The following is an 18,065-nucleotide window of genomic DNA, read 5'->3' as shown; positions in this document are numbered from 1 at the left end:
GTTTCACTTCGAATAATAAAATATCGTATACTTGTTTCAAATATTCACTCCGTCTAAATTTAATCGTAGACATTCAACTTGTCATTTCAACGAAAATTTGATTCGGTGTAAGTTTGGTCGCCGTTTCTCGTTAATGAACCACCACATATTTCCATTTTTTTTCATCCACATACAAATCTTCTCACAAACAAACATACACGATTCACGTACCGAACAACGAAGAAACACGTTATTATTTATCGTTACTAATTATCATCGCTAGAACAATTCCACAAAATATTATAATTTCTCCTGATAATACAGGTTATATTTATATTTTGTTTATATTTATGTCTATAATTTGTCGGTAATGCTCGTAAAATATATAGCTACAAAAAATATGAAGAAAGAAATGCAAGAAAGAAATTGGAAACCATGTGCACGGTGAGGAGCAAGAAAGAGATATGTGTTTTGAGCGCGTAACTTGCTATCATTAACACAAATGATCAAAATAAATGGTCGAAATGAAGGGGAGGACGGTAAATCAACCAATCGTCGCTGTCGACAGCAGACTACTGTACAGCGTGACTGAACTCAACATTCTTAACGATACCGTTGAACACCTTTCGTCCCAACAATCTCATCTCTCCTGATTTTGCGATAAGAGAGTCGTTCTAACGTTCCATTCTATTCTATTAAGATTTTCAGTGCATTCAATCGCGCTTGTAGCTGTACCTTATTGATATATTTTGTGTCTAATCACACAGTGTAAATGTAACTTTTATTAAATCGAAAAAAATTTCTTTTTCCTTTTATTTGGCAAAATGATCTAACAATTGTTTGCAAATGTTTTACTGAGATTGATGACAGATTCGAATAACGTATAATAGATCCGATTTTTTAACAGATAAGTTTACTCTTAACATTGTAGCGTGTCATATGAAACAAAGAATAAGGAGGATTAAGCTTGAAAGATATTGATGTATAAGCATGTTCCTGTATGTACAAAAATTCATAAGAAATGCATATTTATTGTATCATATGCATATATGTATCGTATTATCTCGAATATGTATGATCATGAGTCATTAGTAGGAAAAGAATCTCCAATTTACGGAGAAGTAGTCAGATACGACGCATTTTGCGATCTATAAAATTTACAAGAGCAGTAAAAAAAGATAATCATTTTCGTGGTATGTATTTGCGTTTAAAACTTCCTTTATTTGAGATTCCAGGAGCAATAAAACATTCGTTCCGGTAGCAAACATGTTTTTTGGAGAGCTTCCCTAAATTGATTAGAGGTAAAAACACTAAATATAAATAGGACTCTTCATTTTGTGACAGGAGATAGAACACGCATCAAATTGCAAAAATCATACTACTCGATAAGATTAATCAGACAATGCAACGATAATTTTTGCGATAACACTCGTCTCCGTCAAACGGAGACATATTTTTTTTATTATGGTGAAACAAAATTCGTTTAGCAACAAATATCACAATAACATGTCAAATATCTTTAGAAAATATTTATTATATCGTTCAATATACAAATTCTCATTTTCTTACATATAAATAATTTTATTATTTACAATGACATAATAAAAATATTAACAAGAGTCAGATTCGTCGGAACTCGTATCACTAATCTTATCTATCCTATTACTATTATGCAATAATCTATTTGTATTTACAAAAAGATCGTCTTCTTCGTTATCATTCTCTCTATCGGTTATTTCTTGATTCGAATTGGAGACTTCATCGAATTCTTTGGGCCAGCAGTTTAGTTGTCGATACCATTTTTTATGTTCCTAGTAAATAAATTTGTTTCTCAAAAAGTTACGTAATTAATGTACAAATGCATTTACAGTTAACCATACTCGTGTTAATATCTTAACGATCTCAGCCTTCACTTTATTCCCTTCTGATATTGGTTCTACCAAGACAAAATCTCCCCGTTTTATCCAGATGTTTCTCCTAAACTTCACCGGCATCGATACAAGATATTGAGATCCAGCTGGATCAGCAACTTCGTGAAGATTATTACCGCGCGATTGTATTATTCGAACAATCGACTGCGTCTTGGTAGGGATGGTCAAATCCTGAATTTCATTGGTAACGTGTTTACGTTTAGTTGCTTTCGACATTTTAACCTGTAAAATCAAACCCAATAGGAATTTTATATCTATATTCATTCATTCATTTTAAAATGAAAAATATAATCGTTTTAATTCTAAGCTTTATCATTTATCGTTACAATTGGTAATGTTTTACTTCATTCGATTATTAATTTTATACTTCATCAGTCTTTGGTTTAATTTCTTTTAATTTATATTTTTTATTCGGTGTAATTATTCGCTGTTTTACATTGTGCCACGATCCTAAAGAACCTTTAGATTTGTCTATAGCAGACCATACGTCCAAGCTCTCTCCCGAAGGAACCTCGTAACCATTTTTTAAGCCATAAGGATTCGATGGCGTAATACAATCATTCTCAGGTTCTTTACGCAGAACAGTATCTACTTCTACGGAAGAAAAGAATGCTACTGACATCGGCAGATCGTTCATTCCAAGTCTTGAAGCGCAAAAAGATCGAGTTAAGAGATTCGTAATGTGCATAGCAAGTGCTGCATTGTACTTATACCGTGAGGGTACCAAGTACCGCACTTCATCATGAAATGATAAACAGAATCTTATATTGTCTTTCATGAGCCATTTCATCGAGACTAACATTAAATGTAAGAAATCGACTGCTCCACTCTGAACTACCCAATTTACTTTAGTGGGTAAATATTTTTCGTCGTTTGTTGAATTTTCTAAAGCTGTAGTTAGCCTAGAGTTCAAGAAAGGTGTAGCAGGATGAGGATTCCGAGCAATTTCTTCCAAACTATTAAACATTGCAGATTCCGAACCACCGACCCATCTACTTTTCTCAAATACCTCCAACAATGATTTACCGTATAATTTTGATATTCTGTATGCCTCGTACAACGAATAATCTTTGTCTTCATGTTCGGCAATATATTCAGGTTTTAATCTATACATCTTTTTGCCTTTGGTCATGGTAAACATTTTTCGTGACTTTGAAGTAGCTTCGCTATCCGTCATACAAGGATTGAATTGTTTCAAGAGTGTTTCAGCATACTTTTGACCCGCACCATAAATTCTAGCATAATTAATGATTTTGGCTTGGTTCCTGGAAATTCCAACTGCTTTAGCAGTAACGCTATGCATGTCAGTTTCGTTAGATTTGGTACCAATTAACGTCATCCAGCCAAACGGCGTAGCTCCATGAATTTTTTTATAATAAGCATCTCCTATTATTGATGAAATCCACAGTTCCTGACTGTCAACATCAGCGCCAACAATATAATATCCTGGGGGCGCTTGAACCATTGCTCGTAATTCAGAACCGATACGTTCAGGATGGACATTAGATGCAGTCATCCAGGTAGGTTCTACTGCACGCCTAGTCAATGTCCCGCACACAACTACTATGGGTAAAATTGCCCCATAACGCATGGACTTTCTGGAATTTCTAACACTACTTGGTAAATATGAATTTTCAAACCATACTGCAAACTGTGACATAATTCTATCCCTATTATTTCTCCAATATGAAATCATCCTCTCAATTTTCAAAATTTCTGCAGCACTGGCATCTGAACTAGCCAATACATTCTCTGAAAATTTATTTAGGAAATCTTTGCTCAAAGGATTACCGACATTATTACTTTTTCCATCTTTGTGAGGCAATTTAAGAAAATAACAGCAGTTATCTATTTCCACATTGCACCAAAATGCACTGCCTTTATAAATGTTATGTAACTCAGCTACAGGTTTCTCCTTTTTGTTACGCCAAAATTCAGTTTTATGTAGATTGTTTTGCACCTCTTTGTTAATGGTTGACATCATATAAATTGTTTCAACAACTAAATCCTTCATTTTAGAAAAGAGACAGTGTGCCAAGAGCTGTCTTAATGGTATTTTAGTTTTGATATCTAAATTATTAGTATGAGGTACTAATATACCCCAACCTTTATCTTTTACATAATGCAAAGGATAACATTCCCATGTTAAATTTAAGAGCTTTGGAACAATATGTTTAGAAGTGCTTATGTTTTGAGGGCCTGGAGACCAGTTTTCATCATTTACCTTAGGACAAAGTTTCCTATACCAAGCAGGATATCCTGGCATATGTCGTAACTTTGAAGGTAAAAACTTTCTTGTTTCCATCAAATAACCAAATTCTTTCTCTAAAGGGTCTTCTTCTTCATCTTCGTCATCTGTTAAATAGCTCTGAGTTTCTGTCTTTTTCTTCTCTTCTGTCTTTTGTGCTTTACATACTTGCTTAATCTTTGTTTTTGAATACTGTGCTTTTACTTTAAATGTTTGCGTACTCCAATCTTCATCCCACATCCATAAGTCTTCTTTATATTTTTCATTATGCATAAGTTCACAAACAGCATTAGCTCTTTTAGCAAGAATAACTTTAGTTTCATAATTTAGATCTTCAAATGTAGTCTCTGATTCATTTAAATATTTTTGCCAATTAGAATTTATTGGCAGATATGCTGTACCAATCTCTAACATCCCTGCCAAAGTAACAGGATGAGGAAATCTTTTCTTAAAGATAGGAAATAATTGGCGTAAAACATTATGAGTTGCAACTACATCATTTGCACAGTAACTCATCAAAGAATTGAAGTCTTCTTTGACATTTATCAAAGTCCCATCTACAAATGTATCTCTAAATTTTTTATTTATTTCAGAACCACAATAAAATTTATGAATTTCTGCTAAACTATTCAGTGAGGTTTGTATTTGTAAATTCAGCTTCTCATCTGTATCCTTCTTAGAATTTAAAATTGTCCTTTGATAGCTATTAATTCCACCAATACATATATGAAGAGACATTGTATCAATAAATCTTAATCCTGTATGTTTTAACCAGTATTGTTCTTTAATTTTACTTCTGTCATATGATACATTATGACCAACTATAAGTTTTGGCTTTTTATGGAAAGAAGTTAATTTTTCACCATTTTCGCTAGATGTACTTTCCATTGGTATTAGTTCATCTATAATAAACTGTTTACCTTCAAAATTTCTACTTGAACCATCTATTAAAGATTTTGATACCCAGCCATACCATGCTTCATTAGTTACTGCAGTTGCAAGTGTTGGTAGAGGTCCTTCTTTCATACAAACTTCCACATCAAAAATAATAGCATCTTCTAGTGGATGATCTACTTTTTGTACTCCATCGACGCTATATCTTGTCCAACCTTCATTTAATAACCATTGATTTGGCATTGGAGGAATATCTTTCATAATATTTTTTATAAGTTTTATGTAAGGTTCAATCTGTTTATTTGCAATATTATAAAAATGTTCTTGAATATTATCTCCTTCTAAAGGAGGTATTTTAATATTAACATCAGGAAGTCTACTTGCATCTTCAGTGTTTATCCCATACGAACGCAAATTGTTTTTTATAGCTTCTATTTCTTCCTCTGGTATTTTTTCTTGTTTAGAACAATTTTTAAATATTTGTTTATATAATGATTTTGGAAGCATTTGCATATTGATTTCGTTAGTTCTTACATCATTGTCATTAGTCCTTTTGTTATAAGTTTGTTTCTGATTATTTTCATTTTCTAATGTTTGTATATCTTTATGTTCTATTAAAGAATTGTTATAATTACTTTTTGCACTACCTATTAATGGATACAAACTCTGTTCAAAATTTTTAGGTATAACGGATAAATCTTCGTATTCCACACGTACTTGAGATTTATTTGGTAAAACAACTGAATTTTTAGCTATATAATCTTTATTCACATCATTTTCATGTTTTTGATTACACATAGAAATATTCTCTGGTAAGGTTAGAAGCTGCCCACATTTCTTGATACTAATAATTTTTTTTTTAAATCGCTTGCTTTCATTAGCACTAATGTTATGATTTATCATATCAGATTTGTGTCTATTACAAATATTAATTATGCAACGATTCATTATTAATTTACTTCGTACAATCTTTTGTAATTTCATAGCAATGTTAACACGTGACTTCATTACTATGCCATAAAAAAGCTTAATTAATTAATTGTATTAAATAAAACCTTACCTATTGTTAACAATTATGTTTTAGAAGATAATTCAAATTTTAAGCAAGTTAGTGTTAAACGATAAATTTAACAACATTAACGAAGTAACTTCAGAAGTATTCTGAACTCTTAGATCGCCATATTTGATTCTCGTACGCGCAATTTCAAAATAGTTCGTATAAGCATCGTTTATCGTGATTGAAAAATCTATAATTTATAAACGTAATATTATTAAATGTTAACTACAATGTCTTCTTTTAATCAAGTAAGAATTGATTCTACAAGATTAATATTAAATCTGTGTTATACGAAAATATTATTAATGGAAATAAATACGATTAGAAAAAATATTAGTGTGGTATTATTTCCTCCGTTATCTGTATAAAATTATATATACAAACTAAAATTAATATTGCTATGCTTTATAAATATCTGTTCTTATTAAATACTATAGTGATTACGACGACATCTTCATAGCGTCTACCAGTTTTTTGTGTTCATCATGGCTTCGACGGGTTAGTGCAAATTTAATACTTGTATTATACAATTTTTATACAAACTATTTTCTTACAAATATCCTAAACATTCTTAACACGTATCGATTTTTTACAAGTTTTGTAAATTTAATTGGTATATGCGTAAAAACAGTACAATTTCATTGTGGTCTTGCACTTTTGCACAGTTTTGACATTTTATGTTATTTAAAATTTAAATATTTATTTAATTAAATTAACAACAATGAAATTTATTTAGAATCCTTAGTATGCGATACACTCGATCTAAGCGGTCAAGGTTTGAAGAAACTTCCTCGTTGTCCGTCAGATGCAGATATCAGCACATTGATCATTGACGATAATGAGCTCCAGCGTCTCGATAATCTTGATTCTTATCACAGAATTACTAAGGTAATATGTTTATGATAATATGTTATGTAAAATTAAATTTATGTATTTGTATTATATATATATATATATCCTTATACTTTTTTTCTGTCATTCTACCCTATACATTTCAATCATATTTCTTAAGGTAGTAAACAAACGATTATTTAAAAAATTTATAATTAATTTATTTCAGCTATCAATAGTAAGGAATCAATTACTTCGTATGTATGGGGTATCAAAGTTACATAATCTTGTAACTCTTAATTTAGCAAATAATGGTATCTTGACCATAGAAGGCATAAAGGATATGATAAATTTACAAACACTTTGCTTAGCTGGCAATAATATAAAGGTATGATAAATATAAATGTGGTATATATATCTTCTAATAGCTGAATTGGTGGATCTTTATAATATTCTATTAATCTGCAGTCTATTGAACACTTGCACACAAATACTAAGCTGGAACATTTAGATTTATCTGAAAATAGCATCAGTCACATTTCAGACATATCTTATCTACGAAATTTAAAGGTAATATTGATAAGAAACTATGTAATCTTTAACTCTAATATTATTAAAACTAACGGTATTTTAGGAACTGTTTTTACATAACAATCGCATAATAACATTAAGGCAATGTGAACGCTATTTACCTACTTCTCTAGAAACATTTACATTGTCAAACAATAACATTACAGATTTGAATGAAATGTCACATTTAGCTAATTTGAAAAATGTAGTCAATTTTTCAATTGCTAATAATCCATGTGTCAGTATGACAGGTAACAGTATGTATCCTTTTTATAATTGTATAATTCAAGTTAATATTTTCACTTAGATCTTAGAAGTCAATTAGTGATCTATAGCAGAAACTTCTTTACGAAATATTTTCTTATTATTCTGAATGTCATCACATAGAATTGTTCTTTATCAATAAAATATTATGCTTGTAGAATGCTAGGTACACATAAAACAAAATCATTCATACTAACTGTAGACCTACAGCTATAGCTTCTTAACAAATAGCTTATAGTGGTTTTGACTATCGACCTTTTGTTATCAATTGGTGTATGAGCTTGAAATCAATTGATGGCTATCATGTTGATCCTATTGAAAGGTGGGTGTCTTTATAGACATATTGGTCATTTCATGTATAATTTTATATAGAGACATGTATAATTTTATTCAGTTTTTGAAGAATTAAAATTTACTTGAAATGATGGCCACTCAGTTTAAAAGCAGAGTGGCTATATTCTCAGGGACGCGGTAGACAATTCCGTGTTGGCGAACATGCATTACTTGCACAGTATTTAGCATCTGTTTGCCCACTTTCTGGTGAATCCCTAGAAAATGAAACTGACAGGAAGCTAAGGCTAATTTTGAGTAAAGCACAACATCATCAACAGCAATTAAATCAACAAAGTGATACTGGAAGCGTGCACAGCTTAAGTAGCGTCGGAATGAGTCCTTCTCCAGCTACTAGGCGTAGACTTAGTCATAACAGGACAGGTTCTCCTAGACGTACCAGTGAGTTAATTAATCTTCCATTTCGTTCATTATTATTGCAAGTATAATATAAACTTTTGTACAGTTTTTCTTGTTACATTGATAAAACGTGGACTAGTAGTGATGTACACTTTCCAGTCGTCATGCACCTATATGTTCTAGTTATAATGTATTTTCTCTAGTTGCGCCAATGTTGACATACTATGAAGATAAATGCTTACAGTCACCAAAATTTTATGAAGCAAAGTACTGTGTGTGCCATTCGCCTTGTAAAGGTATCCAAAGTCAAAATCGAAATTAATCATACACGGCTATAACTGCATTGTAGACATGTGTAGAAATCTGAGACAAATATCATCTGTACTTTAGAAAGCTAATCAAAAATAAAAGTTAAATAATAATGTAATACATTATGTACAAATGTACATTATGGACAAATTTTGTCTTGGATTAATGCACATGTTTATGTCTTCTGTGCCTAGTATATAGTACGTTATTAAGTGATTACGTTTTTAAGCTTATAGCGCAAATGACTTTGGAGAATGAAAAAAGAGCAATGTTGTGATAACGATGCTAATTAGAAAATTTGTTTAGCAAATTAATATTTGACGATTTGGAAATATATTTCACATAGTTCACACTTTTTATATTGTTTGTCCTTAGTCAGATATTATTTGCATGCTTCTGCTATTGAAGTTAGTCATAAAGAACCCAAATACAATAAAGTATATAACAATACATGAAATTAGTTGCAAATACAAATGAATGGTATGGTATTAGGTTCATCAAGAAATTCATTGAGAATGAGGTCACCTGATAGAATGGTATCTAGTTGTCACACCGATGCTATAGTTTCTTCATGCCATACTTTATTAAGTGAAGATCAGGAATCATTGATGACTCAGAGTTTAGATCCAAATATGCTTTGTGGTACTTTAGCTAACAAGACTCCAAATACGGTTGTTTTGCAAGATACAGAAGGTAAATAATGAATATTACTGAGTTTTCATTTCTTAAATAAAAACGTATTAACTAAAAATTTGCTTTTCAGAAACATCTAGTCCTCTGCAAGCTGCAACAAAATTAGTGCCAGTTCCTGAGTCTTTAATGAGTCCAGATTTTCGTCCACCATCTGGTCTTTCTCGAGTGTTAGCAAAAACTCCACCAAGCAAATTAACATCACCTTGTCAAATTACAATGCCAAGCAAGCTCATTTCTGATGGAGATGGCAAGGCTATTCCTATAATAAATACAGTAAATCCAATGGCTAAAACAAATCTTACTTCTATAAAAGCGAATGCACTTGTAAAAAGTAGTTCAGCAACAAATTGTGCTGTTGGAAAACCAAATATTGCTAAGCCTATTATTACAAATACTAGTACTAAATGTCCCCATAGTGTGAAAATCAATAATTACGTTCAAAGCAAAACATTGCCTGCAAAACGAAATACAAAAAATTCACCAAACTTAGGCAGAAATATACCAAGGCCAAAGAGTGCTAATGATAAAATTAAAACTAGTGTCATTAAAAGCAATGGAGATGGTGATGCAGATAATGCTACTCAAAGTAGTGATGAAGATAGTGAAGTATGTCAAGCGAAATTAGATAGCATTCGACATAGAGCTATTCAAAGAAGACAGGAAGATAATAAAGGTGACCCTCCTTTTTTTTATAAATATAAAAATAGGTCTTCCTAATAAATTAAGAAGCTTAATAATTTTTTACTTTTAAAATAGACCAAGATGAAGCTGAGAAAGCAGCAATATGTATTCAAAGGATGTGGAGAGGATATCATACTAGGAATCTTAATAAAAAAGCAACCACTATATTGAAGACTATTGAAATGATAAGGACGAATAAATATATCCAGTATGGTTTTCATTTTCTCGTTAAATAAATGTAATACCGTTTTCAAAATATTGTATAATTTATAAATCTTCTTTTTTTAAGGAAACTCTCTACTGATATGGAAGCTACTCGAACTGCGTTAGAAAGTGAACATAAATTACAGTTATTACAAATGCAAGCAATTAATGCATTGTGGAAGAAAGTTGTTAGTCTTCAACCTACTGCTAATCGAGATTCTACGAACACTGATAACGAAAATATTGCACAAAATGTAGACGTTGTAACTAATCTAGCACAAACATGTAATTTGTTGCATACTCAGGTAACACCAATTATATCTTTGTAATCCGTTTTAGAATATTAGTAACATTTCTGTTATTTAAAAATCTGATATATGATTAGGTTCAACAATTACAAGATTCTATGTCAGAAATAAAACGATGCATGTCGAATATGCAAACAAAAGCCAATCTTATTGATAACGGTGTTGCAACACAAACGGAAATATCGGCAGTTCATACCCCAGCGGGCGAAGAAAATATGTTTCCTTATGCACGACCACATAGACCACAAACTTTGCCAATTCATCAAACAATTCATGAAGGGAATGAGAATAAAAGTTTTGCATCTAATTTAATTGATAATGTGTTAAAAAAAGTATCTCAGTCTACTGATACGACAGATGATGAAGTTAATACTGACATCTTAAACTCTAATGAAAATCCCGAATTATTAAACTCAACTGAACATCCTGACATGTTTAAAAGTTGTGAGGAGATTATAGAACCTGATTTCAAGGACGTAGTGGAACATGATGTAAAACATGAATATGATGTAATTGATAATGCTGTTATAAACGGTGAAGTTTGTGAAGAAACACTATGTAAAGAGTTACACAATTTTATTGAAACAGAAATTACAACAGGAAATTGTGCAAATTTGGAAACGGAAAACAATTCAGAAGAAATTGAAAAGGAATAACTTTAATCTGAGGAGACATAGAATAAGCAAAAATAAAATGAAGGTGCAAAGTTGAAAGACTTGAACAAAAATAGGAAGAAACAAATGTGAATTCCAATAGATAGTCTAACTCATGAATGGAATTAATACATTTTTAACTAAAAATACTCACTGTACATAGGTTCAGAGACTAGTCTTAATTATATTCAGGTAACAAAATTGAATACTTTTAATTTCATTATGTCTCTAACATTTTAAAATTAAATCCATCACAATTCAAAGAATTATCACGAAATACATTTAAAAAAGAGAAAGTATCAAAAACAATTTTAAATAATCATGTCATTAAGTTGATTCATTATATGATGTGCATCGTGATCATTGAAGCAATTTTGAAATTTTTCCGTCCACATATCTGGCTTTTAAAAAGTTCACCGATGTACAAAGTGTGTATTAAGAATGTTAAATGTCTCACAAAAAGCTTTGCTCCTTCTTTAAAAGATCATCATAGAAATATTACTGTACAGGAAAAACAATGCATTCAATGTCACGAAGTCCAAAGTTATTTGTCAATTCTCAGATTGAAGTATTTATAAGAATACAAGAGAGAATTTTGATATATAAGTGCATTCCTTATTAACAGCAGAACATTTTTTAAGTTTTGTTAAAAAATTTCTTGGATAATGTTACCTAGATAGCTATTATTTTTATGCATTTATTTTTTTATTTATTTATCTATTTATTAAAAATTATGAACCCTAGAAAAAATTAATATTACTGCAAAATGTAGGTAGTAATGAAAACATTTTTAATCTAGTCATTGCAAAAGCTCCTGCATATAATTACTGTAGATATTAACTAAAACTTGTTACATAGGTATACAGTGTTATTAAAACAAATAAGATCTTTCAACGAAAACAAGTACTTGTTAAAAGGCGTGAGTTTTTGTTTATGACAAAGAGCGCTGTAATAATTCTTTTAAATGTGTGTATATTGCTTGAGTTTTATTATTAAAAACATTTAAATACAATAAATCGCTGCTACTATAAGAATATTATTACAATGAAAGAAACTATATGTGAGCTCCTATTAAAACTATATCTTATATTTATTTTGTGTGACATACGTCCGCTAGGTGTCACGTACATAAGACACTTTAATGCTCAGAATTGTTAAGAACTTAATATCAATGTTAAATAAATAAGTCATATACATTGAATACATGTTTATAACAATATTTACTTTTATATCATTAACTTCTGTATATAATCTATACATGCATTATTTCTTTTTTATAATGTCATAAAAGTTTGCATCTGATACATTATTTTAAGTTATGAAAAAAATAATTAAATGTGATCGAATTTATGTAAAGAAAGTTTGCTATACAAAATGGATATTTGATGTGATATAAGTATGCTTCATATGTTCCTTTCATACTTAGTAACGTTCAACAAGGCATATAGAAAACAATATATTTTTAACAGAACAATGTTCACAATAATATTCCCAACATATGTGATTACAGTATACTATGGTTTTGTTTCTTTTGTACACATTACACAAAGATTGTTATTGGATAATAAAAATGCTTAAATCAGAAAGCTAAAAATAAATACAAGTATTTATCTAAACAATTATGTTCAAATTTAGTACTATTTTTATGTAAAAAATATTTAAATAATTTTAGCTAACACGCATACAATTACTTTACAATGTTTCTTAGACAACATTAGTATTGTATATAAAAATGTGTGTATGTATGATTTTAAATATATAAAAAATTTTATATTTACATTTTTTTATAAAATACTTTTTTTCATTTAAACATTTTTTGACAAGAAGCTCTCTCAATAACTAAATAGGAATTCATAACTTTTTTAACTTTATCAATTTCTAACAAAATATCTTTATTATTAGGAGATTCTAATAATGCTTGCTGTAAATCTGCTAAACCTAAATCATATTCATTTAATCCCATGTATGCTTGACTTCTACGAAATAATGCTTTACTGTTATTCTGATTTATTTGTAAAACCTAAATTTAAAATTGTTATTAAACAATAGTTTAAAGTACTTATACTGAATTCAATTAAATCTTACCTCTGAACAAAGCTTTAAAGCTTCGCGATGACTCTTTTGCTTTAATTTAACAGCTGCAAGATTAAGTAATAGAGTTACTTTAGTATTCACTATTGATTCATTGGAAGAATCTGGTACATCTACTGTCTTCATCATCCATTTGTAATAGCGTAATGCTTTCTTATACTTCCTGCCTGCATCTACATAATTTTTTCGTAAAAAATAATAATTTCCCGAATCTTTTATCTTCTGAATAACATCCATTATATACTTGTACTATAAATATGCATGAATGTTCATTAGAAAAGCAATTCTTTTCTAAACATATATGCCTATAATAAGATCCTTACATCTTGTCTTTTAATATTTTTAGAATAATCCCAATCTTCTGGCCATGGGGTAAATACATCTTCTGTACCATCATTCTCCTCTAATTCCCAATTTTGATTATGTTTCAACTCTCCGCAGTCAAATATATGTATTTTCTATAACAAAAAATATTCATATAATTGTTAATAATTTAAACCAGGTACAAAAAATGTCTACATAAAACATATATGCTAACCTGAACTGGTACATCTTGAATTGTTTTAGCTCTGGATACTTCTAATACAACACCCATTCCTTTCAAAACTTTACCAAATACGACATTAGTATTATCTAGATGTGTCGTAGCTGAAACAGTAATTATAAACTGAGAACTGTTGCTATTTGGATAACCTTCATTAACCATGCTCAATAATCCTCCTGATGAATGAGAGAGCACAAAGTTTTCATCCTCAAATTGCGTTCCATATATACTTTCTCCACTTGTACCATTAAAATTTATTATATCTCCACCTTGGACCATAAACTGTGATAACACTGAACGATACAAAACTTTTTTGATTAAATATATTATTTTATATTACCTTTAGAAAACGTTAATCCTTTTTGTTATACCTTTATGAAATATTGATCCTTTATAATGTAACTTTTTGCCATTGATTCCAATACCTTTTTCTCCAGTACATAGTGCACGAAAATTTTCAGCTGTTCGAGGTACAACATCTTTAAAAAGCTCTATCACAATTCTTCCAGCTGTATCATAGTATCATATAAATTATTTTTAAAATTCTAATGAAATGAAATGTAAAACAGAACAGTAATACAAACACTGAAAGTTAGAAATTGACTAATATCCTCTTATAATTCTAATCTTCATACATTACCTTTTTCTGATTCAATTGCTATATCTAAAAACACGATTGGATTTCTTTTACTATTGTTATTGTTCTGATTCCTTAGCGAATCTCCCATATTTTAATTAATATATATCCATATATAAAATAGGTTTTCAAAATTTTGTTTCCTAGCTAATTCTAATTCTACAAATGAATTATAGCATAGAGTTAACATCGTATGAAATTTTATGTTATACGAACTGAAATACCGACCTTAGTAAAATCATTAATTTCGTTTGCGCTCCCTACAACTCAAAACGGTGAATTTAGAAATTATATTCTGCATTATCAACAAAATTGACGAATCCAATAAATCTGAAACGAAATATTAAAGTGAAGATTAAGAGAATATATAGATTTTTATTCATATTACACAAAGATACAGAATAAGCGTGACATTTTTTGTGCCCCACGATTTAGGGGAGTCACTTGAGCTCCTTATCATTTTCATGTCACATGCATCTTTATCAACACATATTAAAACTTTAACTGTGGTATTGCATCTACATCAGATCTTATATATGACTATTTTATATTCTGTCGATAACAATTCTTGTATCACTTATCGTTATCTCATTTGTAGACTTCTAATATTCACTTTTTTATTTTAGATAACAGAATTTAGAAAAATATTATGAAGAATTATTGTAATATTTTACAAGATTTCATAAAAAATCTATCGGATTCTTTTCCCATTATAATAGCAAAAACAAACTTAGGTCCCACCGAGATTTGAACTCGGATCGCTGGATTCAGAGTCCAGAGTGCTAACCATTACACCATGGGACCTCTGAAGCAATTGTTTCACTTACATAATATAATAGGTAAATATTTTTAATCGAAAAAATTAGTTATATCTCGACACTGATTGCTTTATATATTTTATCATTGTAACATATTTTATAATAATTTAAAGCTGAGTTAAAATTAATATAGAAAAATATATTTACATAACAATGGATAAAAAAGTATAAGACATATTAGCTTTTTATATTGTTGTAATAAGTATATAACAATGAAGTTTCTGACAATATAACATATAATGTATATAGATTCGCAGCAATTCTTTTATACATTTATGTGTGTACATATACACACATATATACATAACCACACATATGTATATTTTATGAGTAACTTATATTTTTAAATTCAATAAGGATCCTCTCTATAAATTATAGTAATATACAAACAAGCAATGCAGATTATCAATATATAGATCATATTCAAAATTCTAGAAGCTTACCTAGTACTAGAAGGTATTACACAATATCACTATTAGAACTTTTATACTTCAATACCTGTCTACGGACAATGGTTATATGTTTCTTCTTACAAAATAAATTCTTTTACTCATAATTCCAATTTTATATGTAATAAACTTACATATATCTCAGATGTCACGAAATAATTCTTATGTGTATCTATTCGTACAAATGAACAACATGTAAATAATGTTTCACATTAAAGCATTGTCCATACTATTTGAGCAATAAAAATTTACAGTTTATTTTATCTATGTGGTACTAATACATAAAATAGTGTGCAGAAGTTATCTTATTTCTGTTTTTACCTTGCTCTGTTTATCTCATACATAAGCAAATTTGGCAAATAGTCTTAATAACTTTAATTTTGCTTTTTTCTAATAATAGAATAGTACATAGCCAATATTAAGTAATATATATTTTTAGAGGGTGTAGATTATATATTATATAAATACAACCCCAGATAGAAATGCTGTTTGTTCTAAAGCCAAGTTAGATAAAAGTGCAAGTTTAATGGCTTAATAAAAAAAGAGTAAGCGTTCCTGAGCACTTCCAGGTAGTAGTCTCCAACCACGTTTGATGTTCAAATATTGAATAATAGCACGTGCACAAATCAAAACTCCTAAAAATTAAATGTAGCACATATATTAATGTAAATATTTAGAAGTAGCGTCAATAACAAAATACTAACCAAATCCCATTATCAACCACCATAGCCATGAATTTTCACGCGATGCAAGATCAGTGGAATGTTTAACAATAAATGTCCATTTTGACAAAGATAAACCAAAACCAGACAGTGCTCCATATCGAGATGCAATTGTATGACAGAAGCACATCATGAGTAAAAATCCGATCCAATTAAAGCAAAATGCAACTGTCATTGGAATATATATTATTTAGATATAAGTGTAATAGAAATATGTATAATATGCAGGTATATATTATTCAATTTACCCAAAAATGCTGTAAAGAACATAAAATCAGTGCCAAGTAAAGTACTCTCTGGATCTCCTTCTACAACTTCAGTATCTATAGCCAATATTGTTAAAGGCCTTGCTGGTGTTCTAATATTTTCAGGCTATAAGAATGTTATTCAATTGATTAATATATATTTAGTTTTAAAAGGATATTGTAATTAATTAGTAACAGTGCTATGTGATTAAATCAATTACCATGTGGATTTGAGGGTAAGGTTCCCCTTGTAATGTTTTCTCACGTTGTACTTCCTCATAACTAGGTAATTTTGTGGCAACTTCATAAGGTGGTGGAGCTGAAAAATCTGCTTTTGGAGGTGGAATGTCTTCTCCTCCAGTCTATAATCACAATCTCCTTAATAATAATAATTTTCCATAATGTAACAAAACATTTGTATCTTACCATACGGTCTTCAATTGAAGTTTGTGCTGCAGCAATGTTTCCCGAATTGATTGTATCATTTTGTATAACTGATACAGACACAGCTAGTGTAGGTATTTCATTTTGAGATGATGGTTCCTCATTTAAGTTACTATTTGTTTGTGGAGGCTAAAATTAAATTACTCATCTTTAATATTCTTTATCAATAAAAGATTTCAAATAATTAAAGATATGAAATATTGTTTATATTTTGGTTAAAAATGTTATTTTTTATATATCTCCAGTGTTGAGGTAATTAAAACAATATAACAAAGTATAAGGTTTTTTTTATTTTATTGTTTTTATTTTATTTAATCTCTTATACTAAATCACTCTCAAGAAACAAACGAGGATCATTGTGGACAATGTTTTTATCGACATTTTCATGTCAGTATTTGTGCATAACGTGTATTATAATACATAGAAATATTATTTTACGCATGTGAAATATGTTTACCAAATAAAAGGTATTCTGGCAATCAGAGATAAATTGTAAATTGTTCATTAGAGCCTTTGAAATATTTATTACGATCAGCATCATTTATGAAACATACCATATTGTAATGAATATTACTATCCATTCCTGGTGAAATTTATTCGAAGCGCGGTATATTATTTTGATTACGTAGAAGAAATAAAAGATACTGTTTTCGTACGTACTGCTGCTTTCTAAGACAGCAAAAGTTCTTACAATCGATGGCTGACAGCTGGCAAGGCTGTATCGCCGTGAACTTAGATTTCCTTACACTTTCACGCCTATCATTTTCATACCTTTATCAGATACTGAATATTTTCCTGTTACT

At 29.7% G+C, this 18,065-nt stretch overlaps 5 protein-coding genes and 1 non-coding gene across 10 annotated transcripts; 1 reads left to right on the top strand and 5 right to left on the bottom strand.

Moving 5' to 3' along the window:
- Positions 1 to 1,539: 1,539 nt before the first annotated feature.
- LOC105680947 (probable RNA-binding protein EIF1AD) lies at positions 1,540 to 6,281 on the bottom strand. Of its 2 annotated transcripts, XM_012387296.3 has the most exons (3): positions 6,113 to 6,281; positions 1,860 to 2,132; positions 1,540 to 1,790 (listed from the first exon to the last, which is right to left on the bottom strand). In XM_012387296.3, exons 2-3 carry the CDS (start codon positions 2,124 to 2,126, stop codon positions 1,590 to 1,592), a joined length of 468 nt encoding a protein of 155 aa, XP_012242719.1. In that variant the 5' UTR covers positions 2,127 to 2,132; positions 6,113 to 6,281; the 3' UTR covers positions 1,540 to 1,589. The 2 variants fall into 2 exon arrangements, with proteins under 2 accessions (XP_012242719.1, XP_024224382.1); XM_024368614.2 differs by lacking the exon at positions 6,113 to 6,281 and having other exon boundaries at positions 1,860 to 2,448.
- Positions 1,957 to 6,106, bottom strand: LOC100744779 (DNA polymerase subunit gamma-1, mitochondrial). The gene has a single exon (XM_003490636.4). It carries the CDS (start codon positions 6,058 to 6,060, stop codon positions 2,272 to 2,274), a length of 3,789 nt encoding a protein of 1,262 aa, XP_003490684.1. The 5' UTR covers positions 6,061 to 6,106; the 3' UTR covers positions 1,957 to 2,271.
- Positions 6,282 to 6,499: 218 nt separating the features above from the next.
- LOC100744663 lies at positions 6,500 to 12,513 on the top strand. Of its 3 annotated transcripts, XM_024368609.2 has the most exons (13): positions 6,500 to 6,607; positions 6,846 to 6,997; positions 7,170 to 7,328; positions 7,409 to 7,510; positions 7,575 to 7,771; positions 8,013 to 8,096; positions 8,211 to 8,506; positions 8,668 to 8,760; positions 9,266 to 9,466; positions 9,537 to 10,139; positions 10,223 to 10,355; positions 10,437 to 10,656; positions 10,737 to 12,513. In XM_024368609.2, the coding sequence occupies exons 1-13, from the start codon at positions 6,595 to 6,597 to the stop codon at positions 11,313 to 11,315; spliced, it is 2,832 nt and encodes a 943-aa protein (XP_024224377.1). In that variant the 5' UTR covers positions 6,500 to 6,594; the 3' UTR covers positions 11,316 to 12,513. The 3 variants fall into 3 exon arrangements, with proteins under 3 accessions (XP_024224377.1, XP_012242714.1, XP_012242715.1); XM_012387291.3 differs by lacking the exon at positions 8,668 to 8,760; XM_012387292.3 differs by lacking the exons at positions 8,013 to 8,096; positions 8,211 to 8,506; positions 8,668 to 8,760 and having other exon boundaries at positions 7,575 to 7,767.
- Positions 12,514 to 12,753: 240 nt separating this feature from the next.
- On the bottom strand, positions 12,754 to 14,827 carry LOC100744544 (peptidyl-prolyl cis-trans isomerase D). 2 transcript variants are annotated; one of them, XM_033321469.1, is made up of 7 exons: positions 14,813 to 14,827; positions 14,588 to 14,743; positions 14,319 to 14,456; positions 13,942 to 14,240; positions 13,727 to 13,861; positions 13,398 to 13,652; positions 13,031 to 13,332 (listed from the first exon to the last, which is right to left on the bottom strand). In XM_033321469.1, exons 2-7 carry the CDS (start codon positions 14,673 to 14,675, stop codon positions 13,114 to 13,116), a joined length of 1,134 nt encoding a protein of 377 aa, XP_033177360.1. In that variant the 5' UTR covers positions 14,676 to 14,743; positions 14,813 to 14,827; the 3' UTR covers positions 13,031 to 13,113. The 2 variants fall into 2 exon arrangements, with proteins under 2 accessions (XP_003490682.1, XP_033177360.1); XM_003490634.4 differs by lacking the exon at positions 14,813 to 14,827 and having other exon boundaries at positions 12,754 to 13,332; positions 14,588 to 14,800.
- Positions 14,828 to 15,316: 489 nt separating this feature from the next.
- Positions 15,317 to 15,388, bottom strand: TRNAQ-CUG. Its single transcript has one exon. It is a non-coding gene; the product is annotated as a tRNA-Gln (tRNA).
- A 332-nt stretch (positions 15,389 to 15,720) lies between these two features.
- On the bottom strand, positions 15,721 to 18,009 carry LOC100744302 (NEDD4 family-interacting protein 1-like). The gene is made up of 6 exons (XM_003490632.4): positions 17,817 to 18,009; positions 17,245 to 17,391; positions 17,040 to 17,180; positions 16,822 to 16,945; positions 16,556 to 16,741; positions 15,721 to 16,486 (listed from the first exon to the last, which is right to left on the bottom strand). The coding sequence occupies exons 1-6, from the start codon at positions 17,841 to 17,843 to the stop codon at positions 16,383 to 16,385; spliced, it is 729 nt and encodes a 242-aa protein (XP_003490680.1). The 5' UTR covers positions 17,844 to 18,009; the 3' UTR covers positions 15,721 to 16,382.
- Positions 18,010 to 18,065: the final 56 nt, after the last annotated feature.

This window comes from Bombus impatiens, unplaced genomic scaffold (assembly GCF_000188095.3).
Source record: "Bombus impatiens unplaced genomic scaffold, BIMP_2.2 scf_0463, whole genome shotgun sequence".
NCBI lineage: Eukaryota > Metazoa > Arthropoda > Insecta > Hymenoptera > Apidae > Bombus > Bombus impatiens.
The sequence above is the reverse complement of the archived record's forward strand: the minus strand, read 5'-3'. Positions and strand labels throughout refer to the sequence as shown.